The 27653-nt window shown below is 43.5% G+C and overlaps 1 protein-coding gene across 1 annotated transcript in view; it reads left to right on the forward strand.

The window, feature by feature from the left end:
- Positions 1–27653, forward strand: part of DNAH9 (dynein axonemal heavy chain 9) — a 376337-nt gene that overhangs the window by 114900 nt on the left and 233784 nt on the right. Inside the window, exons 27-28 of the mRNA XM_025361667.1 lie at positions 9778–9934; positions 17676–17780. Of these exons, the coding sequence (XP_025217452.1) occupies positions 9778–9934; positions 17676–17780 (262 nt within the window). The remainder of the gene's footprint in view (positions 1–9777; positions 9935–17675; positions 17781–27653) is intronic.

Below are 27653 nucleotides of genomic sequence, written 5' to 3' on the forward strand. Positions count from 1 at the left end.
AGTTTGGATTTGGATGTCATTAATTACTCATAGGTTGAACATTTTTATGTGTTTATTAGCTGTTAGATTTTCTTCTCCTGTTAATTATTTATTACTGTCATTGCCCATTTTTCTCTGGGATATTCTTTTATCACTCTTATGGTTAGAAAATCCATGTTTGTTTCAAGATCAATTTGATATTCCCCTATATTTCATTCTAGTCTAGCTTATTTTAATTTTTCCTTTAACCTATTTTAATTATTTAGGAAATCTTTTGATTACCGAGTAAAGTGAGTCAAAACATTTTTGTGAAAACATTTTCAGTTACCAGTGATAGAAGTGACCGAAAAAAGACTTATCTCATACATCTGGAAAATGAGTCCAGCTTGCTGCAGTATAACCAGCTCTGGGACCTAAACTAGGAGATATCAGGGTTTAAACTCTCTCATATGTTATGACTTTATGTCTTCTGAATGTTGACTTCTTTCTTGCATAGACTGGAAGGATGGTCTCTATGCCTATGCCTTTATCACTTCTGACTCAGGAGGAAGAGAGACCCTCTCTTGCCCAGCATGTATAGCAAATTCCTTGAGGGAGGTCTCCGATTGGTCCTATTTGGGTCTTGTGCCCATCTCTGAGCCAGTCACTGCAGCCAGTGAGATTGAGTATTTTGCCCATCCTGAGCCTTGTCCCCCAGCCCCAAGGATAGGAAAGGTATGATTGACAGCCCATCAGAATACAAGCTGTGGAGGAGAGATGGCTCTCCAAAGGGTGATATTCTGGGCAAAGAAATCCCACAGGAATGACAGTGGGGAGTATATAATGTTATTTCTTTTGTTTTCAAAGTGACTAGTGGGCTTAATGTTTTTTGGTGAGTAACCAGTTCTTCTTAATGATTTATGATGTTTGCTCTACCATGTTTGAAGTTCTAAGCTCATCAATCTACCTCAAAACTCTGTATTCTGTTCCATCAGTCTATCAGTCCCTCTCTGTGCCACAGTATTTAAGGATGTTTGCTTTATCCTGAGTTGTAATATTTGTAGGGTAAAGCTCTGCATCATCTACCTTCATTTCCACTTTCTTTTTTTTTTAGCACTTCTGTTTCTTCTTTCAAATGACAAATTCCAAAATATAAACCACTGGGGTTTTTGATTGGTGTGCCTCAATACTTCCAACTTCTTTTGGAAGAAACAGCCATCTTTATAATGTGTGGTATATTTCTGTTTATTCATATGTGCAGTCATGTTTTTTGGAAAAGTTTGTCTTTATATTTTGGTTATTTCTTAATGTGATCTCTGGGTCTTTTTAAAGTTGTTGTTGCTATAGAAGATTTTGTTTCATTATTATTATATTTAAAACAACTTTATTTCCCTGTTCTTTTAAAATATATATAATAAAAACAAAATCTCCTATCCACAATGCAATACCACCGTACTCCTGCAAGAATGGCCATAATCAAAAAATCAAAAAACAGTAGATGTTGGCTACAGATGGATACAGTGAACAGGGAACACTGCTAGTGGGAATGTAAACTTGTATGGCTGCTATGCAAAACAGTGTGGAGATTCCTTAAAGAACTAAGAGTAGAACTACCATGCGATCCAGCAGTCCTGCTACTGGGTATCTACCCAGAGGAGTAGAAGTCATTATTCGAAAAAAGATACTTGCAGATGTATGTGTATAGCAGCACAATTCACAATTGAAAAATCGTGGAACCAACCCAAATGCCCATCAATCAATGAGTGGATAAAGAAACTGTAGTATATACATACGATGGAATACTACTCGGCCATAAAAAGGAATGAATTAACTGCATTTGCAATGACCTGGATGAGACTGGAGACTATTATTCTGAGTGAAGTAACTCAGGAATGGAAAACCAAACATCGCATGTTCTCACTGATACGTGGGAACTAAGCTATGAGGACACAATGGCATAAGAATGATACAATGGACTTTGGGGGAAGGGTGGGAGGGGGATGAGGGATAAAAGATAACATCTATGGTGCAATGTATACTGCTCGGGTGATGGGTGCACCAGGATCTCACAAATAACTATGAAAGAACTTACTCATGTAACCAAATACCACATGTACCCCAATAACTTATGGAAAATTTTTAAAAAAAACAACTCTATTAAGGTATATTTTACATATCAAAAACTTATTCATCTTAAGTGTACAATTCAATGATTTTTAGTGACTTTATTCAGTGCACCCATTACTGTAAGTCAGCTTTAGAACATGTCAATCCCCTCACAATAAAATCCTTCTTGATCATTTACAGTTAATTATCATCCACCAGGAAACCATCCCTAGCCCTAGAAGCTACTCATCTACTTTCTGTCTCTTTAACATTGCTTATTCTGGGCATTTCATATAAACAGAATCTTACAATAGATAGTTGCTTATGCTAGGCTTTTTTCACTGCATATAATTTTTTTTTATTATTATACTTTAAGTTTCGGGGTACATGTGCAGAACTTGCAGGTTTGTTACATAGGTATACACATGCCATGGTGGTTTGCGGCACCCATCAGTCCATCATCAACATTAGGTATTTCTGTTAATGCTATCCCTCTGCTAGCTCCCCACCCTCGGACAGGCCCCGGTATGTGATGTTCCCCTCCCTGTGTCCATGTGTTCTCATTGTTCAACTCAACACAGGGCATGTGTCTGTAGTTGGTTGTTTTTTAATTCCTGAATAATATTCCATTTTATAGATATACCACAGGCATGTATCCATTTAGCTGATGGATACTTAGATGATTTTCAGTTGAGGCTGTTATAAATAATACCGCTCTGAACGTTTGTGTACAAGTCTTTGTGTGGACATGTTTTCATTGCTCTTAGGTGAATACTAGGAGGAAAATTCTTTATGGTACTTTTATGTTTAACTTTTTGAGAAACTGATAAGCTGTTTTCTAAAGTGGCTGCACCATTTTACATTTACCCCAACAACATATGAGGATTCCCATTTCTCCACATCCTTGACAATATTTGTTATTGTCTGTTTTGTTTCTTTATAGCCATTCTGGTGACTGTTAAGTAATATGACATTTGGATTTTAATTTGCATGTTTCTAATGAATAATGATGTTGAGCAACTTTTCACATGCTTATTAGCCATTCATACATCTTCTTGGGTGTAATAATTGCCCATATCTTTTCTCTGTTGTTTGGTCTGTCTGTCTTCTTTTTGAGTTTGAGAATTCTTTGTATATTCTGGATATATTGCGTATGTGTTTGCAGATACTTTATCCTAGTCTGTTGCTCATCATTTTCTTGCTGTTGTTGTTAAAAAGCTTCAAGAAAAAAATAGGTTATTTTTTTTAAAAAACTTTTATTTTAGGTTTTGGGGTACATATGAAGATTTGTTACATCAGTAAACTCATGTCATGGGGGTTTGTGGTACAGATTATTTCAACACCCAGGTATTAAGCCCGGTGCCCAATAGTTATCTTTTCTGCTGCTCTCCCTCCCTCACCCTCCCCGCCAAGTAGACCCTAGTATCTGTTGTTTCCTTCTTTGTGTTCATAAGTTCTTATCATTTAGCTCCCACTTATAAGTGCGAACATGTGGTATTTGGTTTTCTGTTCCTGCAATAGTTTGCTAAGGATGATAGACTCCAGCTCCATCCATGTTCCTGCAAAAGATATGATCTCTTTCTTTTTTATGGCTGCATAATATTCTGTGGTATATATGTACCATATTTTCTTTATCATATCTGTCATTAATGGGCATTTAGGTTGATTCCATGTCTTTGCTATTATGAGTAGTGCTGCAATGAACATACACGTATGCATGTGTCTTTCCGGTAGAATGATTTATGTTGCTCTGGGTATATACCCAGTAATGGGATGGCTGGGTCAAATGGTAGTCCTGCTTTTAGCTCTTTGAGGAATCGCCATACTGCTTTCCACAATGATGAGCTAATTTACACTGCCACCAAGGGTGTATAAGTGTTCCCTTTTCTCCACAACCTCGCCAGCTTAATGGTGTCTTTTGAAGTGCAAAAGTTTTTAATTTTGATGAGGTTCAACTTATGAATTTTTATTTTATGGACCATGCACTTGGTGTTTTATTTAAGAAATCTTTGCCTAACTTCATTTTATCTTTAACTTTCTTTTCACTTGTGTACAGGGAAAAAAAATGACTTACAATATATTTATCTTCCATTCTACTCATTTACTACCCTGTATTACAGATTCTAAAAGTTTTACTCTTGATTTTCTTGGGTTTTCTAAATCACTCCTAGAATTTCTAATCATATCTGAGACAGACAAATAATGAGAAGTGTAATTATAACTACTCAAGTTTAGTTACTAGGCATGCTATAATTTTTGCTAGAGAGATGATATGGGTAGCATTGCTCTCAGTTCTGTCACATTTTGAGAAAGACATTTACCAATTAGCATAGGCAAAGAAAAAGACGAGCATTGGATGATGAAGAATCTCATAACCAGTTGGTATAAGGAATAGATCCTAGAATTGGGGGCATTTATGCCAAGAACAAAAAATTTTCAAAGTTTTAATATTAAAGTGTTGTAAAAGGAACCGATTTGTTTTAGGTTAGTGCAAAGGAAATTTCTATTAATGCAATTTCTCACGTTGAGCTTGAAACCTATTGAAAGCTCTGGGTTTTTTTCACATGGATTTTCATCTATCCGTATCTCCCCCAGTCTGCATGTATCCACGTGGTTGGAAGATTACTTTACATTTGTCCCTCTTAAATTGGATTTTGTTGGGTCTGTCCCATCATTTTTCATCATTAACATTATTTAGAAATTTGTTCTATCGTCTATCTAGTAATTATTTCTTAATTCAAGTTATGAGTAAAGACATTAAACATCAGTGAGCTGAGTATGCCTCGGGGCCTCCCTGAAGGTAGATACTGTTGCATTCGTGGTCATTCCTCAGTTATGGTTATTGAACCATGTGGTAGACAGAATTCTAAAAATGATCTATAAGGACCCTCACCCTTCCATAATCCCTTCCTTTTTGAGTGTGAGTAAAAACTGTGACTGTGATGATATTATTCCCATGGTTGTGTTTTGTTATATGGCAAAGGGAAATTATTTTGGTAGACCTAATATAATTATACGAGCCCTTAAAAACAGAGCTTTCTCCTGGCTCCTCAGTCAGCAGAAGGGAAAGTCAGATTTGAGGCATGAGAAGAATTTGACACGCCATAGCTGGTTTTGAAGGTGACAGGGGCCGTGTGCAAGGTGGTAGAACAGCCTCTAGGAACGGAGAGATCCCCTGGCCAACAGGGACCTCAGAAGTGAATTCTGCTAAGAACCTGAATGAGCTTGGAAGCAGACTCTTCCCCAAAGCCACCACATAATAGTCCAGCCCAGCAGACACCTTGAGTCTGGCCTTGTGAGACCTCGGCAGAGAACCCACCTGGACTTCTGGCCCACAGAACTGTGAGATAACAAGGGGAGGTTGTTTTAAGGCACTGAGTACGTGGTAATTTGTTACACAGCAATAGAAAATTAATACAAGCCAAGTATGACTCCACCTACTCTACTCTAAGATTATCTGGACCACTTTTCTGTGATAAGCACAGGCTATTCATAGCTGAAATCAAGATATAGCAGCTTTGATATTTTCTTTATCTTCCAGTTGAATATCTGTATCAAAAAAAGAATTTATTGCCTCAAAAATAATACCTTCAAAGTTGATCGGTTTCCTACTTTTCAAGGCACTTCCAAATATCTTGCCTCATCGTATCCTCAGAAGACCCTGGTGGGGCAGATAAGAAGAAAGCCTGTAGAAGTTCTTTTCCCAAAGAAAACAAGATTAATTTTAGTTCGATGTTAAGAAGACCTTTCAAACAATTAGAACCAGCCCACTGTGGAATGGGCTGACTTCTAGAATAATAAACTGTGCCTCTGACTGAAAGAAAAGGCTATATGATCATATTTGAAGGATTTAAAGGGGGAGCACCTAGCATGGTGAAAGAGTCCAACAGCCTCACCTTTAAAATCCCTTCCAACGCTAACATTCCCATGTTCCCACTGGAACCAAACTAAATCAATCCATATCCAAGTTGGGACTCGTCAGCCAGGATCTCTCTTCCTTAAGGATCTTCTGCCATTGTCACAATTGCCACTGCTTTTGAAGCAGCAAATTTATCTAAGTTTCCTTGTACAAAGAAAAGGCGATGTCATAGATCTTAAGGATGCTTTTGTTTTTAAGGTGCAAAGAGGTTTAAATAACTTGGCTGAGTCTCACGGACGCTTCATAGTGAGGCAAGGTTTGAACTCATTCTGTCTCACTCCAGAGTCCGTGCCTGAAACAGCTCTAGCATGGTCTGCTGGCCCACATTTGCAAGCAGGAGCGCACCAAAGGAGCTGGCTTGGGTGTTTAAAGAGATGAGCACTCTAACAAGACCTCAGAGAGAATCCTAGAGCAGGGATATGTCCCAAAGGACTTGCTGCTGGCTCAGTGGCCCAGGCGTCATGGCAGCCTCCCTTGTGACAAACAGAAATACTGCCTCTTTCTTTCTTTTCTCTTTCTTTTTTTTTTTTTTTTTTTCTTTTAGACGGAGTCTCACCTTGTCACCCAGGTTGGAGTGCAGTGGCACCATCTCAGCTCACTGTAACCTCTGCCTCCCAGGTTTAAGCAATTCTCTGGCCTCAGCCTCCTGAGTACCTGGGGTTACAGGTGCGTGCCACCACGCCCAGCTAATTTTGTAATTTTAGTAGAGACAGGATTTCACCATGTTGGCCAGTCTGGTCTTGAACTGCTGACCTCAGGTGATCCACCTGCCTCGGCCCCAAAGTGCTAGGATTACAGGCATGAGCCACCATGCCCGGTCCTGTCTTTCTTTTTTATGTGTTTTTTCTCATGGCCTGAGTGAAAGCCCCAATGACCCTGCCTTCAAACTCACTAGACAGCCCACTGTCCCTCCCTGAACCCCAGTCTCCCCATATGTAAAATAGGAGATTGGAAATCCCTTCCATTTCTGGAGTTCTGTTCTATGAGGGGAAGATAATGATATTTTGACATTTCCCCCAAAAGCTCAGTAGATGCTCAAAAAGAGATGGACCCAGTCCCATGTATTTATTTTCAGGAATTCTTAACTTTTTCTATGCAACTTATATTTTTGTGAAACCTGGTGTTTCTGGACTCCCAAACTCTCTGAGAGCCCTGCAGCTCCAGAGTAAAGAGGCCTGTGATGTGCCCTCAGCTGGCAGAGGGGACAGCTGTGGGACAGAAAGGCAATGAGAGGGAAGGAAGGTGAGGAGGTGAGTTGTCGGGGCTTGAAGACTCTGCTAGTTCAGGCAGCTTGTCCTCCTGGGAGGTAGGGGGCTGTGGCAGGCCCTGAGCAGTTGTAGAGGAAGCCCGAGGCTGGGAGAGGTAGCAGGCATGGGATCCACCTGGAGGCAGAAACTCAAGAACACCGGAGGGCAGGTGCAGGTAAGGCCGCGCATAGGGCTCCGTGAATATCTAGCTGGGAATGCTTGAGAGAGACAAGAAAGAGAAGTGTTACCAAATGGTAACAACGGCCAAGAAGGACAAGACCAGACCCAACTTTTCACCCTAAGCCTGACTCACCTCATCGTGCCTTGTGGCAGGTCTGAAGGGCAACATTCAGCCTTTCAAAGGCTGAAACAGATAAGGGAATTTTGCACTTAATTAAAGGAGAAAAAGGGAACTTAAAGACTTTCAAAACCATCTGGGGGCTGAACACAATGGCTCACACCTATAATCTCAGCACTTTGGGAGGCTGAGAGGGGTGGATCACTTGAGCCCAGGAGTTTGAGATTAGCCTGAGCAACATAGCGAGACCCTGTCTCTGTTTTTTAAAAGGAAAAGGAAAAAAAAAAACCATTTCGGTCCAAGGTTTAGTCAAGACAGTAGAAACCCAGCCACCATCTGACATAAAGGTGGCATCTTCAGAGTCTCAGTCTCTGGTCATCTCACAACATCAGATTCAGAAACAGAGAGAATTAATTTTGGACACCCTCTCACACAGCTACGACTGTAAGTTGAGAGTCTATGTATTGATTTGCTAGATATTAAAAAGTTAGAACAGCGGCACAATTTTATCAGCTTTATTGAGGTATTGAGGCATAAATTACATACCTTAAAGTTCACCCACTGCAGGTGTACAATGTACAATTGGATGATTTTTAGTAAATAGAGTTGTGTAACCCTCACCATCATCCGATTGTAGAACATTTCCTTCACCCTATTTGCAATAATTTCCTTCTCTCACTCCAAACCTCAGGCAGCCACTGATCTGCTGGCTATCTTAATTTGTCTTTTCTGGACATTTCATATCAATGGAATGACAACATATAATCTCTTTTTTGAGACAGGATTTCACTGTATCACCCAGGCTGGAGTGCAATGACATGATCTCAGCTGACTGCAACCTCCTCCTCCCAGGCTCAAACAATCATTCCACCTCAGCCCACTAAGTAGCTGGAATTACAGGCGCACTCCACCACACTCATCTAATTGGTTTTTTTGGGGTTTTTTGTTTTGTTTTTTTGTTGTTGTTGTTGTTGAGATGGGGTTTTGCTGTGTTGCCCAGCCTGATCTCAAACTCCTGGGCTCAAGCTATCCATCTGCCTTGGCCTCCCAAAGTGCTGGGATTACAGGCGCAAGCCACTGCACCCCGCCTGACAACATACAATCTCCCATATCTGGCTTCTTTCACTTACAGTAATGTTTTTGAGGTTCGTCCATTCCGTAGCATGTTCAATACTTCATTCCTTTATATTGCTGAAGAGTATTACACTCTATGAATTACCACATTTTGCTTATCCATTCACTGTTGATAGACATTTGGGTTGTTTCTAGTTTTTTGCTGTTATGAACACTGCTGCTATGAACAAGGACTGTGAACAGGTAGATATTGTGCTACACACAAGTCTTTGTGTAAACATATATTCTTATTTATCCTGTGTAAATTCCTAAGAGTGGAGTTGCTGAATCATATGGTATTTTTTATTACTTTTTAAGAAATATAAGTCCTTTTTAATAGTACCAGAAGTAAGCTTAAAGCTGAGTTTATTTTATAGTTACTGGTAAAAAGAGTCCCAAAAGGATTAAATGGATTGAATGCGATCCATTCATTCACAGATTCATTTATGGTTTATAAATAGTTTTTGAGGGCCTGTATGTGCCTAGAGTGTGCTAAGTTCTGGAGATGAAACAATGAATAAGATATTGCCCTGCCTTCGTGTACCCTATGAAGATATATACTGAAGATATATACAATATATGTCACAGGAAGTTCAAGTGGAGTCTAGCTCAGCTGAGGGAGCCTCTGCTCACTCACCCCGGTGTTGGGGGATCCAGGAACACTTAGTGGGTGAAGCCAAATGTGAGTCCCAAGGAATTAGTGGCCATTAGCCAGGCAAAGATTAAAGAGGAACATCATCCAGGTCGACTCAAAGAGTTGGGGGATGGGTTGGGGGAGGAGCAGGGACAAGCTCAGTCCTAGTGTGTCTGGCAGAGGAACGGTGCTCTGTGTGACTGGACTGCAGAGGTCTGTGTCTCAGAGGAGGGAAACAGTGAGAAATGGAGCTGCAGGAGCAAGCAGACCCAGAAGAAGAAGAACCTGACAGGGAGCCTCTGATGCCCTGTACGGAGGGTGCACTGTAATGAGCTTGCCCTCTAGAGTGTCCTCCCCACAGTGCTGTGGGGAGCAGGCAAGAGGGGCAGGGCTCTTGGCTTTCCTTTTCAGAAGCTATGCCAGATCTCACATGGCATTGGGCCTTAGTCTTATCTCACTGGGCCCCCAAGGATGATGACCTATGCCCTCCCGTGTTTGGCAGGTGCTACATCACCCTCACCCAGTCCCTGCACCTGACCATGAGTGGGGCTCCCGCAGGACCTGCAGGCACAGGCAAGACCGAGACCACCAAGGACCTGGGCCGTGCACTGGGCATCCTGGTCTATGTGTTCAACTGCTCAGAGCAGATGGATTACAAGGTACAGTTCCACCCAGCTTCCTGGGTTGTGGGGGTGGGGGATAGGAACTCAGGGCAGCCAAACCAGGGCTGAGACGCATCCGTGCCACCCTGATCCAGCTTCCCCAGGTCTCAAAGCCCAGATCAGGAGGTCTCTGCTTGCTCCTTCATGGTAAAGTTGGACCTTTGAACCCTGGAGTTTGTTGGCCTCCCTCTAAGGCTTTCATGTGATAAGAAAGCACAGCCCTTTGTATTCTAATTCCACCAATGAGCTCTGACCATGAATGGCTGACTTCATCTTTTTGGCTCTTCCTTTTATTATCTGTAAAATGAAGAAAATGAACATATATCCAAAGTCCTAATTTCCCTATTTGACCTAGAAACACAGAAAGGCTCACGAGTAGCCAATATGAAGGCAGTTGTCTTCACATAAAAGCTCGACGTATTTGTGCTCTTCTGTAGAAGTGGACATTCCCCAGAATATCAGCAGGGGCAGAATATACTGCAAGGGCAGGCGTGATTTCTGAAAGCAAGCTAATCAACCCTGACTCAGAGCACAGAGGCCCACAGAAGACAAGCGCAAAGCTAATATTCATTCAGGCACTTACCATTTTTTAAGAACCACTGTGTTCCAGGTTCTGAGTCACCGAGAAAAGCCAGAGAAACAAAAGGCCCATGAGGTCACTTCTTTAGCCAGAAATATTCTGCTCACAACCGAACCTTACATAGCTTCTTTTTTTAAAACACAAATGTAATAACAGATTATCTCCCTCTCTCATTATTTTTGTTATATTGTATGTGTTTTTGTAAACTGCCGTAAGTCCCTTTTGTCAACAGGATGACATGCAGATAAATCTGGAGTGAAAAAAAAAAAAAAGTTGCATTAAATAGATTAAACATTTATATATAAAAGTCATGTGATATATTGACTGTAAAATAAAGTTAATGTAGTTATAATTTTAGAAATAATGCTTGCCATTACCACGTATAGCACTCTGTAAATGAGATTCATCCTCTATCATTTAATCATTTCTGTAGCATAATTTTGTTGTGTAGAGTTGCAGCATCCTGTGGCACCATGTTTTTTCATGGTAAGTAAACAAAAAGGATCTAGACCCAAAAAGCTAGTCTTCCACATGGTCTCCATCCCCTAAATTTTAGCACAGTTGCTTCTATTGAGGAACACATTGACATAATGTTTCTCTTTAAGTCGGGCTGGAACAGAAAGGTGGAGTTTTTTCCCCCTTTATAGAAATGACCTCAGCCTTAGGGATTCTTTTATGTTTCTAGATTCTTCTATAGTTGAGCAATGGCAGCAGCACTGCTGAAGTAAGTAGTCTCCCAAAGGGAACATTCTGAAAGATACACTCATTTGGATGTAGAAGATGTGTTGTATTGATTGAAGAACATCAGCCAGATTTCTTCAAAGTCACACCTAGAATACCAAGCAGGAAATGATAAGTTGGTTCCATGGGCAGGGGTCACGATAGTCATTTTACTCAATTCTATCAAAACCAATCACTGAACCCTAACCCCACCAGTTCCTTTAAAAGTACAGGGTGAATGGGGGAGTCTATCCTTGTTTTTTTTGTTTGTTTGTTTGGTTTTTTTCAACGATAGGCTAAGCTTTCATGGAGTAGAAGCTTGACACAGGGTAGAACATCATAACTAAGCATAGCCACAGTGAAACACACCAGAAGGAAGGTGTTCCCTTCCTGGACACCAAATATCCCAGGTAACCAAACAGCCACACTAAGCTGTTTGCAAACTTCCTCTCCCTTTGTTTTCTGGCTGTTCAGAATTATTTTTTATGGTAAAACACTCGCAATCCAATTAATTTATTGAGTATTGCCATTGCTCAGCATGTGCTGGGCATTGTGGAAGGATGCCAAAAACAGATCATATGGAGAGAGAGAGAGAGAGAGAGAGGGTAGATGGTAGATGGATTTCAGATAGATAAATGATGGATGGATGATAGAGAGAGAGAGAGAGAGAGAGATAGATAGATAGATAGAGATTAGATAGATAGATTGAGATTAGATAGATAGATAGATAGATAGATAGATAGATAGATAGATAAGATAGATAGACAGAGTATAACCCAGTTTTATTTGGAGGGACAAGGGATATATGTTATCTTCAGGGGAGCTAGTTAACGCCCAGATAGCATAATCCTGGGTGCTCATGTGCCCTACAAACTTTAGACCGTGGAATATTCCAGAATAGGGGGAGAGCCACAGAGTGGGCTGGTCAGGAAAGACATGTGGAGGATGTGAAAACCAAGACTCAGTTTTGGGGTTGGTGACAGAGAGAGCATGCGGTATTTTCACACGTTCTAACCCATTAGAATGTCAGCTTTAAAGCCATGACCAAATTCTATGTGTGGCCAGTATCTGTCCCCAGTCCTCATTCTGACTTCACCCCGTGAGCCCACCTCACAGGACCTGGCTGGGAGAAGGAGAAAAAGGGTGAGAGGTCGGGAAGAGCTGCTGTGCACTTCTCCAGGGGAGGTTTTGATGTGTCATTTATGACACTCACAGCAATATATTCTGTTCAGGTCTGTCCATAGTTAAAGCTGGAAATAAATATGGAACAAGGGCTAAGCTGCCTTAGAGAGGATCAAAAACAGGAGATAAGGAGGGGAAGGACTGAAAGCCACTGAAAGCATCTCACTTTGAAGTGGGGGCTGCAGAAAGAATCTGCAGGCTTCAGAACTGCAGCAAAAGCATAAAGATTGGCAGTCCCATGAAGTGAGAAAGGAAGAGACTGGAAGCAGGATAAGGTTTTGGTGAGAGCATCTCAGTCATCAAACCAGAGGGAATGAGGAACCAGCTGATGCGGTAGTAGACATGGAAAAGCATAAGAGGCTTAAAATGTAACCAGGTAAGTGATACCTCAGGAACATGGGGAGGGAGTCTGCAGTGAAGCAAAGGGAGAGATTGAAGAGGAGAGTCTAGGCTGTGGTCAAGGACCCTCGCAATCTCCTCTGCCTTAGAAATCCTATAAGCAGCATCACCTCACTTAACTCATGAGGACTGGGCGTGCAGTGAGCTGGGGAGAACAGGAGAACAGGAGAACGGTGCAAAGACGTGAAGCAAAAGGAAAGTTATTGCTTTACTCTGTTATCCTGGATGGAAAACCTATAAAAACAGCCACTTTCTCTGAAAATGACTGCAGTTTTAGTGCCGAAACATCCTTTATATTATAGCCGCAATACTTTCCCCTCTTGACCTCAATTTGGAGATGCTACTGCAGGGACATCAAATGGTTCCAAACCTGAAAGTGTTTGGAATTATTTCCAGCCCTCTCTGCAGCGGCCGTATTGTGGATACTACACTTTTTCTTAAGACTCTACTCCCTTCACTTCGGAAATGCTATACTTACACAATCCTCCTCCTGAGTCTCTGGTCTCCTGGCTTCTCAGTCTCATTTGCTGATCCTCTTTTATAATTTCCAGTGTGATGTGTATACCTATGGCTCCTTTATGGAGGCATGTCTATTCTCCAGCTTCACCCGAGTCCTAGTCCCATCTCTCTCTAATGGAGCAGTGGATGTCTCTCGAATGCCCTTCTCTTGCATTGTGGTTAGCACCCTTCCTTTCTCCCTGCCAGATTCCCCATCATCAGGAAGGACCATCTCATTGTCCCTGAGATCCTGGTAGAAAGCTTCAGGCACCCTGGTTACTTCATGTCCTTCCTTCCCCACCTCTAATTGGTCACCAATGTCGATTCTGCCTTCAGCACCCTTCTCACTTCCAGGCCTTTGCCCTATTCTTTCCATTCTCCTAGTCCCAAAGCTCACCATCCCACAGCAAGATAATGCCCCAGTCTCGCCGATAGGACCAGGAGATACGTGGTGAACTAAACACAAGGGTTACTTTAGGGTCCTGGGGTTCAGCCGCAGGCCCTGGGGTGGGGGAGAATTGTGGGGGTGACAAGCATCCACCTGTGGAAACTCCACTTCGTTTATTTTATATTTTGGGTTTTCATTTTATAAAAAGGGTCTTCAGTTTGAAAAGCTTTCAAAATCACTGTTAAAAATTGAATTTTTAAAACATCTTTTTATACATCATAATTGTACATATTAATGGGGTACATGTTATATTTTGATACACGTATACAATGTATAATGATCGAATCAGGTTAATTAGGATAACCATCATCCCAAAGATTTATTGTTTCTTTGTGTTGGGAATATTCCAAATCTCCTCTTCTAGCTATTACGAAATATAAAATAAATTATTAGTAACCATAGTCCCCTATTGTGCTGTTGAACATGATGACTTATTTCTTATGTCTAGCTGTATGTTTGTACTGATTAACCAACTTCTCTTCATCTTCTCCTTCCCCCTACCCTTCCCAGTCTCTGGTAACCATCATTCTACTCTCTACCTCCATGAGATCAACTTTTTTAGCTCTCACATATGAGTGAGAGCATGTGGTATTTGTCTTTCTGTGCCTGGCTTCTTTCACTTAAGATAACATCCTCCAGTTCCATCCCTGTTGCTGTAAATGACAGGATTTCATTCTTTTCAATGGCTGAACAGTATTGCAATGTGTGTATACACTACATTTTCTTTATGAGTTCATCCATTGATGGACACATAGGTTGATTCCATATCTTAAATATTGTGAATAGTTAAACATGGATGTCGATTTCTGAATTTCCACTTAGTATTTGTGACACTTGGATTGTTTTGCAAATGAAATGGAATAATGTAAGGCAGTGGTCCCCAACCATTTTGGCACGAGGGACCAGTTTCATGGAAGCCTATTTTTCCATAGACTGCAGTAGTGTGGGATGGTCTCGGGATGATTCAAGCACATTACATTTGTTGTGCACTTTATTTCTATTATTATTACATTGTAATATACAATGAAATAATTATACAACTCACCATCATGTAGAATCAGTGGGGCCCCTGGTCATCTCTTCCTGCAACTAGATGATTCCATCTGGGGGTGATGGGAGACAGTGACAGATCATCAGGCATTAGATTCTCATAAGGAGCACCCAGCCTAGATCCCTCACATGTGCAATTCACGATAGGGCTCATGCTCTCTTGAGAATCCAATGCTGCCACTGATCCGACAGGAGACGGAGCTCAGGCAATAATGCAGGTGATGGGAAGCAGCTGTCAATACAGATGAAGCTTTGCTCACTCACCTGCCGCTCACCTCCTGCTGTGCAGCCTGGTTCCTTAACAGACCACGGACAGTGGCCCAGAGGCTGGGGACCCCTGATTTAAGGCACAGAAACACAAGGCCTGGAACTTCCATCACCACCTCAGACAGAATGTCCCTGATGGCTCAATCTGAAGTCTCCATGTCACCCCCATTTTAAGACTCCCGTGGGGCTTTATCACTGCCTGATTTGTTGTTATTGCTTATTGTCTATTTTCCTCATGGGAATGTGAGACCCATGAGAATAGAGGCATTGTCTATCTTGTTCTTCTGATTCTTCATGACCCATAACCATCTCCAGCACATAGTACATGCTCAATAAATATTTGTTGCAATGAATGAAAAAAGAAATCTCTTAATTCCAGAAGCTCAATGAAAGGTGGGTTTTATTTTTCTCTTCCTCTTTAAAGTCTGCCCTACAGCCAGGCGCAGTGACTCACGCCTGTAATCCAAACACTTTGGTAGGCCAAGACAGGTGGATCACTTGAGGCCAGGAGTTCGAGACCAGCCTGGCCAACATGGTGAAACCCCGTCTCCACTAAACATACAAAAATTAGCTGTGCATGGTGGTGCATGCCTGTAATCTCAGCCACTTAGGAGGCTGAGGTAGGAGAATTGCTTGTACCCGGGAAGCAGAGGTTGCAGTGAACTGAGATTGCACCACTTCTCTCCAGCCTGGGTGACAGAGCAAGACTCTATCTCAAAATAAATAAATAAATAAATAAATAAATAAATAAATAAATAAATAAAGTCTGCCCTACATCCTACCTAGCCTATGTGGCAGTTAGACCAATCCTCTCATACCATTGCTCTGCTCATGTTCTCTGCTGCAAACCTCCAAAGATCCCTCATAGTAATTCAAGACTTTTTACAACCATGACTTCCTTTAGTAATTCAACTTTCCAATCAAAATGGCTCTGTCATTTTTCTCTGCACACACCATTATTCTGCTTGTATTTCTTCCATAATCTTCCTCCTCCTGGAAAGCCTCACCCCTTCCATTCTGTCTACACAGACACCCCTGTCCTATAAAGCCATCATTTCTCATGTGTGTCCTAAAGCATGTCGTTTTCTGTAAGATCCCCGTATCTTCTGACTCTAATCCTAGCCATGTAATGCAGTGAAACTAATGTTTTTGTTACAGGACTTCTCAGAGCCCTTAAACGCTAATACGAATTGTAACTGGGCCAAAATGGGTTGAAGAATGTGTTTCCCAAATTTGCTTGACCAAAAAGCCCTTTCTTCGAAGAGCATCTTTCAGGCCTAAGGTTCTGCGGAATAAACTTTGGGAGGTGCTATTGTGCTGCCATCTGACTTTCACCTCTTTGGCAAAACTGATCACTCGGGAGCATGCTGACGCACTCTTCTGTGAACTCCATGACATTTGTGGTTTATATTATTCAATGAAACCACTACTGATGCAGTAATTTTCCTGTTTTTATGTATATACCTTATCTCCTCAACCTGACCAAAAGTTCTTAGACTGAGCTCCCCAGTGTCCAGCACATGACCTGTGCACAGAGCTGATTGTCAAAAAATGCCCACTGAAGGCTGGGCATGGTGGCTAACGCCTGTCATCCCAGCACTTTGGGAGGCCGAGGCCGGCAGATCGCGAGGTCAGGAGTTTGAGACCAGCCCTGACCAACATGGTGAAACCCCGTCTCTACTAAAAGTACAAAAATTAGCTAGGCATGGTGGTGCATGCCTGTAATCCCAGCTACTTGGGAGGCTGAGGCAGGACAATCACTTGAACCTGGAAGGTGGAGGTTGCAGTGAGCCAAGATCTCACCACTGCACTCCAGCCTGGGCAACAGAGTAAGACTCCGTCTCAAAAAAAAAAAAAAAGAGAGAAAAGAAAATGTCCGCTGAATAAATGAATGGTACTTTTCCATTATTTGCATTTCCCTGGTATTTTAATGATGTCTCCTTGCCAATGACCTTGTGAGTGTCTCCCAGAAACCTATCCCTTTATGTTGCCCCATCACTTACCAGTTCATATTGAATGCCCAGGATGGCTTTTACTTTTAGGACAGAAATGCATTATTCCCTTGTAAATTCATTCCTTACTCTCGTTTGAAAAGATTTACCTTTAGTGTTTTTCGGTTTGTTTGTTTTTTTAACAGATGTTATCACCTCCTGTCTTTGTCTCCAGCTACCTCACCACTCTGGAAAACCTGGGTGGTTGGGCACAGATTTAAAGATACAGACATAAATTTTTCCATCAGTGCACGACAAAGGCTGGGTGGAAGGCTTTTTGTCTGTATAGCATAAGAAAAATCATCTTTTATTCATTTCCTGGGATTTTGAAAGCTACAGAATCAACAATAATGCAACCCTGATGACATTTTAAAGGGATTTTCACCCAAGTGTCTTGAAAAGGTTCTATTTAATCCTGTGACTTCTGTTGACACCCCATAACCATCAAACATTTAATTGTTCTTGAAATTTTAATACAAATTTCTGACCAGTGGTCTTTAGGGGGACTAGAAGTATCTATAATAAAGGAGATGGAGAATGACTTCAACACGTATTGATAAGCCTGGCCTGCCGGTAATTTAATCTTTGTACATTTTCTTGCAGTCTTGTGGCAACATCTACAAAGGCCTCGCTCAGACGGGCGCCTGGGGCTGCTTTGATGAGTTTAATCGAATCTCCGTGGAGGTCTTGTCAGTGGTGGCGGTGCAGGTAGGGGCCGGAAGTTGGTGGGAGCCTTGCGGTCTTTACGTTGATCACTGCAGAAGTCTATGTCCTCTTGTTTTCGACCTCTCCTTAGCATCTGCGTCCCTTTTTCCCTGTCATTTCATGCCCCTTTCTCCACCCTCTAAAATCAGGCTCCAGAGAGGCTGTCCTTCAAAATGGGTATCCTTCAGTTACCCACCAAAGTAGATCCATTTACTTGGCTTTGGGACTCTGTTTTGTTTCTGTTAAATGGGCAGAAAGAAGATCTGTCCTACCTGCTTCCTCTGGGTGCAGAAACATGAAGATGGCAGAGCTCAGCTCCTTGGAAAGGCCATGTTCTTTGGTTATAAACCAAGGCTTAAATTTCAGCTATTTTATTTCCTTTTGGAATCTTTGGGCAAGTTGTTCCACCACGCCCAGCTTAATAAAATGAGGAATACAGCATGAATGTTTTTTGAATGAAGTCACTTTTGGGGTGAGATTTTATGTAAGCATGCCACTTGTCTTTCAAGTCACCCAGAAAGCATTTATTAAACACCTACAATGTAGTAAGTGTTACGCAAAAGACAGGTGAAGTTTCCCAGTTGAATAGAATGTGATCTCTAACAAAAAAAAAAAAAAAAAAAAATTGAGCTCTCGAGATAGACATGAGTACTTTCAATGTTCTAGAGGTGACTTCAATTCTGACTGAGCATGAGACTTCCAAATGCGTTACCTTGAAAAGATGGAGAAGATTCTGGATTTGGGTCAGGATCCCATGAACAATAGGAGCAGGAGAAGGGGGAAGGGGAACGTGAATAAGCTTTTGTTGAAATTCTGTACCAGGCACTTTTCATACGTCATCTTTCACATCATGAAAGATCTTTCACGTCTTTCCACCATGGCCCTGCAAGCCACTATTCTCCCCATTATGTATGTGGAAAAACTGAACATCAGAGGGGAACTGTACCTTGTCCATGGGTAGACTTTTGGAAAGTGGGAGGGTTGGTAGGTGTACCCTGTGCCCTCACTGACGCTGTCCGGGTGCAGATGTGGGCACTGATCTGGTTTCTAGTGGGTAAAATGCCAAAGGAGAAAATAAGGCTGGAGAGGCAAGTTCGAACCCAATAGTACCAGGCTGAAATGCCTTCCTCAGCAGGCAGCAGGGAACCCCCAGAGACATCCGGGAGGGAGATTGCCCCTCTATTTAGCAGCAATGTGAAGGAGGGGCTGAGCAATAGGAAAACTGGTGGCTGAGGGCAAGTCAGGGGTCTCTCCCAGGGATTCTTACTGCAGCTGCGCAGGCTCCATTCCCCCAGGAACCCCATCTCCAAGATAAAGCACATCGTTTGCCAGCATCTATTCCATACCCCTCCCTGTAGGCTGAACGCCCCCATCTCCTGCTAGGGGCGGCTGGTTTCAGAACCCACATCCTGCCCTTATCTCAACAGAGCAAAGCAATCACAAGGCCATCATGTGATGATCAAAGCTGTGGCAAGGTGCTTGGGACAATGATGTGCCTGGTGCTCCCAGTGTGTGCCGCACACCATACAATCAAAAATGGTTTAATGTTGCTTGTGTTTGCTTTCATTTCCAAAACAGTATGCGCACAGTACAGAAAAAGAAAAACGTAGCTATGAGAGACTCTTTGGTCCCTACAGGTTTCTGTAATCTTTTCAGGTCCAGACAAAGGAATAAGGAAAGCGTTTAGCTTGACTGACATTTTTCTAAGGCAAGAGAGCGGGATTGAGGGGAGGGTGGCAGAAGAGGGGTTGGAGGAAACATCAGGCAAAAGGTCGCCCCTGGTAGGGAAAGATGACTGAGCCAGCATCATCCCTGTCCCCCTTTGCCCTGGCAGGAGCCAGCATCCATCCACATAGCTTCCACATGTTGTCACCTCTCATCCTACAGACTGTCCTTTTCACAGGTAGGCTTGGACATAGGGCTGTGGGTGGGGCACTGAAGCAACCGCAAAGCTGAACAGAGGTAGGGCTCACACCATCCGCAAATCCATGCCACCTTCATCTCCAGCTGCACCAAAAGCCACAGGCAGTCAAAGGGCTCTGCCAGGTCCCTTCACTCACCGAGGTGGTCTGTCTTTCCATCTCTCATGTTTGACAGCCACTGACTCTTGTCCACACTCTTCCTTGGTGAAGATCAGAAAGTTGCTGGAACGTGAGGCTCTTCCCTGGTTTCCAGTGGTGAAATATGGTTTTTCTCCTTCTTTGGGTTTGCTCTGTTCAGCAGCAGTTAGTAGAGGAAGGAAGACAAATGGCTAGCCTGGACACTCTTGGACTGAAACCCTTGACCAGCTTGGCTCGAAAGAGCTGGTTGTGTGCATCTCAGTAGCATCACATGAGTGTAGCTTGAAATGGGCTATGGTGAGAGTCCTTCCATCATGAAAACTGCCAAATTTTATGAATCAAGGGCATTTTTGCTCCCCTGGAGAGCTGGTTGTTAAAAATTTACCAGCGCACCTCTGCATTGTAAGGATGTAAGCTGAATGTTGCCAGATCTTTTACGTTTTAAAGAGAGACCAGACATCCAGATTTTTATAAGAAATCAAACATGTTTCCTGGATGCTTTCACCTTTGGCTGGTCACTTCACAACCTGGAATAAGGAAAATGCCAGTGTTCGATGCTGGCTCAGCCACTTACTAGCTGTGTGACCTTGAGCATATCCATGTCTCAAGATCCACATCTGTAAAGGGAGTTAATAATAGCACCTCCTTGAGGCAGTTGTAATAATTTTTAAATGAGTTAATATCTCTAAAGCACTTTTTTTTAAAGCCCTACAGAGAATAGTCACTCAACAAATGCTTTGATTGATGATGATGGTAGTGGTGGTGGTGATGTTAGTGATGATGATGATGTTAATGGTGGTGATGGTAGCGGTGATGGTGATCATTATGCTAATGGTGGTGATGCTGATGATGATGATAGCGGTGGTAATTGTGTTGCTGATTATTCTAATGATGATGGTGATGATGGAGATGATCATGGTGATGGTGGTAATGATGATGGTGGTGGTGGTGGTGATGATGGTGGTGATAGTGATGATGATGGTGATGATGGAGATGATGATGGTGATGGTGGTAATGATGGTGGTGGTGGTGGTGATGATGGTGATGATGATGGTGGCGGCAGTGATGATGATGGTGATGATAGTGATGATGGGGGTGATGGTGATGATGATGGGGGTGATGGTGATGATGATGATGGTGGCAGTGATGATGGTGATGATGATGATGGTGGTGGCAGTGATGATAATGTTAACGATGATAGTGATGGCAGTGGTAGTGGTGGTGATTATTCTAATGATGATGGTGATGATGGAGATGATGATGGTGATGGTGGTAATGATGGTGGTGGTGGTGATGGTGATGATGATGGTGACGGCAGTGATGATGATGGTGATGATAGTGATGATGATGGGGGTGATGGTGATGATGATGGGGTGATGGTGATGATGATGATGGTGGCAGTGATGATGGTGATGATGATGATGGTGGTGGCAGTGATGATAATGTTAACGATTATGGTGATGGTGGTGGTAGTGGTGGTGATGATTATTCTAATGATGATGGTGATGATGGAGATGATCATGGTGATGGTGGTAATGATGATGGTGGTGGTGGTAGTGGTGATGATGGTGATGATGATGGTGACGGCAGTGATGATGGTGATGATAGTGATGATGATGGGGGTGATGGTGATGATGATGACGGTGGTGACAGTGATGATGGTGATGATGATGATGGTGGTGGTGGCAGTGATGATAATGTTAATGATGATGGTGATGGCGGTGGCGATGATGGTGGCAATGATGGAGATGGTGGTGGCACTGATGGGGATGGTGGTGATGATAGTGATAACGATGGTGGTGATAGTGATGAGGATGATTACTATCTTAACACTGCAGGAAATGGGTTGAAGAGTAGAGGCTGGGATACACAGGGCAGGGAAAAAGGGTTCACATCTTGGTCTCACAGGTCTTCTCTATGCCCTTCACTCCTTCTCAACTGGAACAACCTCAAGCTATCTTATCAAGCTTAACAATGTACTAATCAAGGAGGCAGTGCCCAACAGCCATTGTTCCCCCTGGATAGTAGATAGACACTGCTATCTACTATTTTTTGCTTTATTGCTATCTAATATTTTGCTTTATTTTAAAGCTGCTCAACACAAGGTCAGCAATGCATTCTCTAAGATCACTTAGTTCCTGTTTGTTCCTGGAATCAAATGAAATAAGTTCAACTTGGGAGTCCCTGATGCTGTCATACTCTGATCTAGGAACATACCCATCAGAGATATTTCTCAAGAAAGTGGCCTGACAACAGCCCAGGCAAAATCTGAGCTGGTAACTTTTGCAATTGAATACCCATCCAAGGAGAAAATTGCACTTAATTATTCACACGGCAATCCAGGCTGGCATATTGGTTCAGAAGCCACACCAGCTGCTGACAGTTCTCTGCCACCCTCCCCTCTCCTCCTCTCCACTCCTTGTCCGTCTGTGCTCCTCTTCCCAGTAACTCCTACAAAAGTGATTATGCTGCTGGTCCACAGCGTCTTTGTCAGTGGACATTCTCATGTCTCCATCAGACTGGTCAAGCAAAGTCACATAGCCACTTGGGAAAAACTTCAGTGTGGCAATTCCAAAAAAAATTACTCTGCTATTTTAAAAATGTCTAAGATATTACTTAATTTTTCTGGAATCTCTTCTTTACTATTGCAATCAGCTGTCTATGCTTTGGGTTATCTGTGCCTGGGGACATGTGCCATAAGGACACACCCCATTGCCCTGTCCCCCTCCATGCCCTCTGGCCAGGCATCCCTGGCACTTTCTTCTCTTCCCTACAGTACAAGCCCCGATAATGGGTTGGGCAGAGGCAGGAAGCAGGTAGAAGCAGAAGATCATTCAGCAAAGACTTGGGAGCCCACCAGAGCAGGGCTCAAGTACTCCAAGCACCAAACAAATGTTCCAGTCTCATAGCCCAGGGAGCTTCCCATGTGACACCCTTTAGAGAGAAGCTTAAAGTCTAATGGGGGAAAAAAAAACACCAGAAATGTTAAAATGTTTAAAAAGTGGTGAGTGGGTTGCACTTCCTAAAGGCAACAGACTTCAATCTGCCATTGCAGTGGGAAGCGTGGAGCAGGCCAGAGAGGATATTAAATAGCACATGGCATTTGGGGCAAAGACTTGAAAAGAGAATGACCATGGGGGACCACAAAATGCGCCACTCTCCTAGAATAGAAGGGCCAAGGTAGAGGGGTGAGGAGAAAAAGCCAAGATCCCCATAGCATAGGGCTAGCCCATGACCTCCTTAAAGTATGTCATCTGCACAGAGACAGCACGGCCTTAATACTTCACTGAGTGAGTCAGACACAAGTCCCTAGCCTGAGTGGGAAGATACAGGGACAGAAGCCTCTGTGATCAGCAGCTTCCAGTCATGAGAGGAAAGGTGTCATCCTCATGCAAGTAATGCAGCGCTTATGGTCAGACGGGCACGCAACGCTTGTGCAGATAACAAGGTTGATCACTGGACATCAGGGCTGGCTTGCAATATATAGAAGTAAAACCTAGCCGGGTGCGGTGGCTCACGCCTGTCATCCCAGCACTTTGGGAGGCCGAGGTGGGCGGATCACGAGGTCAGGAGATCAAGACCATCCTGGCTAACACGGTGAAACCCCGTCTCTACTAAAAATACAAAAACTTAGCCGGGCGTGGTGGCGGGTGCCCGTAGTCCCAGCTACTCGGGAGGCTGAGGCAGGAGAATGGTGTGAACCCAGGAGATGGAGCTTGCAGTGAGCCAAGATCGCGCCACTGCACTCCAGCCTAGGTGACAGTGCAAGACTCCATCTCAAAAAAAAAAAAAAAGAAGAAAACCTAGGCAAAGTATCCAAATGATAAGGCAGAAAATACGTTCCATGAAAGATGTGCAATTTTAAGGGCCATAGAGACTGGAAAGAGACAGTAAAACCATCTGGCTGAGGGGCAACTGTGGACCGTGAAACTGGGATGGGGCAGCATAGCCCAGTGGCAAGAACAGTTCATTGACTTTCAGGTAGGTGTCCTGAGAGTGACAGCGGAGGGTGCCGGGCAAGGCTGGTGTCATCTAGCCCCACACTACTCAAACTGTGAACCAACAGCACCAGCACTCCCTGGGAGCTTGTTAGAAATGCGGAGTCTCAGGCCCAACCCCAGACCTGCTGAAACAGAATCTTCAGGTTAACACGTCCTCCAGTGATTTCTATGCACAATAAAATCGGGGACTGTGCCACTGTGGCACAGTCATCTCAACCCTGGCTGCACATTAGAATGGCCTGGGTAATTCTACAAAATAGTAATGCACAGTCTGCACCCCAAAAAGGTGTTGATTTAGTTCCTGTGGAATAGGACCAGTGGGTACTTTCTAAAAACTTTCCACATGGTTCACACGTTCAGCAAATTTTGAGAACCAGAGCTGAGAGAGAGACTGAAAAATGAGGAAAACACCGCTGAGGACTGTAGAGTTTGGGTTCACATCAAGACCGCCAAGACTGAGCCCAGTTTGTCCCAGCCAGTGCTCTGCAGGGGCAAAGCCTCTCCAGGCCAAGTGGGGCAGAAGGAAGTGGGAGGCCCAGGCTGATCTGAGAGAGGGAGAGAGGGGAACCTCTGGCCTTTTCCAGGATCCGGACCTGGAAAGCCTTTTCCAGGCTTTCTGGACCCTGATCATTGTTATGTTCCAGTGATTTGCTCTGCAGACCTCAGTTGCTGCTAAATCCTGTCCTGTACAAACCAGGCTAACCAAAATTGCTATGACCACCGATGCTCCAACATTAACTGCATCTTTGAGTCTGTTCAACACCCTCCCATCTGAGAGAGGGAAGTCAGTATGCAGCTATGAATGAGGCCACCTGGGCAGAGGTAGGGATGAGTAGAAATGTAAGAATTGACTGGACTGCAGTGGTTCTCAAATTTCAGCATCCATCAGAATCACCTGGAGGGCCTGTTCCCACGTGCTTTGCTCAACCCCATTCCCAGAATTTCTGATTTGATTTATCTTGGAGGTGGAGCTAAGAATTTGCATGGGAGTTGGTTTGGACCCAAGGACACATGGTGTGGGATGGAGGTTAAGTATATCTTCTCAGCCTCAGGGTCCTCACTGGTAAAATGTTTGGTCTAGATCAGGGCTTGTCAGCCTCAGCACTATTGATGCTTTCGGCCGATCATTCTATTTTGTGAAGATCTATCCTCTGCATTGTGGATGTTGAGCAGCATCCCTGGCCTCTACCCACTGAATGCCGGCAGCAACAAAAGTGTCTCCAGACATTGCCACATGACCCCTGGGAGAGAGGAATTGCCAGCTCATCCCCAATTGAGAACACTGGTTCCTACATAGCTTTCCATTTTTATTCATTTGTGTTCTTTTTTTGTTTGTTTTCTTGTTTTGTTTTTTGATTTTTGTTTTCGAGACGGAGTCTCACTCTGTTGCCCAGGCTGGAGTACACTGGCGTGATCTCAGCCCACTTCAACCGCCGCCTCCCGGGTTCAAGCGATTCTCCTGCCTCAGCCTCCCAAGTAGCTGGATTACAGGCACGTGCCATCACGCCCAGCTAATTTTTTTTTATTTTTAGTAGAGACGGGATTTCACCGTGTTAGCCAGGATGGTCTCGATCTCCTGACCTCATGATCCGCCCGCCTCGGCTTCCCAAAGTGTTGGGATTACAGGCGTGATTATTTGTCTTTTTAATGTGTGGCAAAACCATATTTTCTTATTTTGTGGGAAGTATGCCTCTAAATTATAACAAACATGATGGTTTTCAGAGTAAAACAAATTGCTCTGAAAACGTATATGTTTGGTGAGAAACTGGTCTGTGGCTAGCACAGTGCTTCTTCTGGTACAAGAGCGTTTGGGGGAAGTAGCTAAAAGCATGTGCTTCGGCACCAGATTGCCTGGCTTTTAAACTTGAGCTGCTCCACTTACCAACTGTGGGGTTTCAGGCAAGTTTCTTTTTTTTTTTCTTTTAACTTTTTATTTTGAACCAATTTTAGATTTATAGAAAAGTTGTAAAAATAGCATCGAATTTCTACATATCTCACTTTTAGCCTCCCCTGAATGCTAACATCTTACATAAACATAGCACAGTTTCTTAACTGCCTTCTGCCTCAGTTTCTTCATCGGTAAAATGAAGATCTAAGACTACCTATCTTAAACAACTGTTAAAAGCTTTGGATGGAATAATTCACAGAAAGTACTCAGAATCATCCCCGGTACATACTGAATGCTCAAAAATGTCAGTTATTATTTTTTGTTATTCACTGTGGCTTTAAGATCTTCAGAAAACAGTGCATTTTCAATAGAGAAACAGATCCCAGTGGGTGAGATGTGCCTGGCAGCCTTAGCTATCAGTTGCCAAACTACCTGTGTTGTACTTCCATCTGGCTGGGCTTGCATTTAATCCATACATCCCTAGTCCACCTGCTTCTCCACTCCCCCGTCCCTGCTTCCAAGCATCCCGAAAGACCCTCTGGCCTTTCCCAGGACCTGGACGTTATCAAGGTCTCTCGGACCCTGATCATTGTTATGTTCTAATGATTTCCTCTGCGGGCCTCAGTTGCTGCTAACGCCTGTCCTGTACAAGCCAGCCTAACCAAAATTTCTATGAGCACCGATGCTCCAACATTAACTGCATCTTTGAGTCTGTTCAACACTCTCCCTCAAGAGCCCCTCTACAGAATTTTACACAAAAGCACAGATGCCTCCAATCCGAAAGTGCATCATAAATTCTTGCTGAGCGTGAGGTTTCTGGGCTTCGGTGTTTCGAGACAGAATGCTGAGTCAGAATGAGCAGCAGAAAAGGTCCTAGGCTCGTGCCTTAGTCTTCGCCCAAAGGTAGCAGAGCAACTTATAAGCGCTAATTAAACTTGCTTTCCCACTCCCTAATAAGGCAAGTGCTTTGTATATTTTATGGACGGGAAGACTGGGAACAAAGGAGAGAACCAGGCTTTGCCAGTCACGTAACTCGCAGGATGATGAAGGCTGCAAGAGGCTCCACGGCAGAGCTGGGCTGGGCTGTGAGCCCCACGCAAACCAGCAGAGCTTGATCTGTTTGGCCAGCGTCCTGGCTGCTGAAGCCTGCTTCTGCCAGGATGGCATTGATATTCTGCACGTAGAAAAGAAGTCTCAGTTTCAAACTAATTGCTGTGAGCTCAAACGCATACAGTCATTAGCGCTTCACTCTGGGAAGAGAGCTGAATCCTAATTGTAGAACTGTCATGCATCCAGGCAAACTGTGTACTCTGGAGACAGCCGTGCCCAGTGGTAGATGGTCCAGCTGCCCCCCCCCAACCCCTCCCACTGTTTCACACACACAACCCTACAGCCCTATCTCTACAGAACTAGGCTACCCTTTGCTCTTCTAGCACCCTGGACTTAGCCGACCTGCTGAGGCTCATTCAAAACCTTGCACCCGCCCCAGCTTTTGGGTTTTGCTTCTGAGAACATAAGAGGCTGGAAATTCTCAAAGACCTTCTGGGGCCGGGCTGGACAAGGCTGTGGGCTAGCCTGAAACTGTGTCCCTTTCATCTTTGCTCTGTTGCTGATCATTTTTGCTTAACCCTTTTCCAAGCACCAGGTGTGACAATAAATGGTTGAATTTCACTTCTGCCTCTCCTCCGACTGCTAGAGAGTAATCTAGAACATAGATCTGAGTGGGTCAAGCTTCAGGGTAAATCCTCCTCTGACTCCAGACTAAGTTTAAGAAAAAGTCTGATCTTCTAAAGAGAAAAGCACTAACAGCCCTCTGGGTCTGGCCCAGCCTAGCCTTGCTCCATCTGTAAAGGGTGACCTGTTCTGGAGGTGTAGTCTGGGGGGTGGCTATGAGGAGTTAAACCAAGACAGGGACCACAGTTGCGAT

The sequence above is a fragment of the Theropithecus gelada genome, chromosome 16 (assembly GCF_003255815.1).
Source record: "Theropithecus gelada isolate Dixy chromosome 16, Tgel_1.0, whole genome shotgun sequence".
Classification (NCBI taxonomy): Eukaryota; Metazoa; Chordata; class Mammalia; order Primates; family Cercopithecidae; genus Theropithecus; species Theropithecus gelada.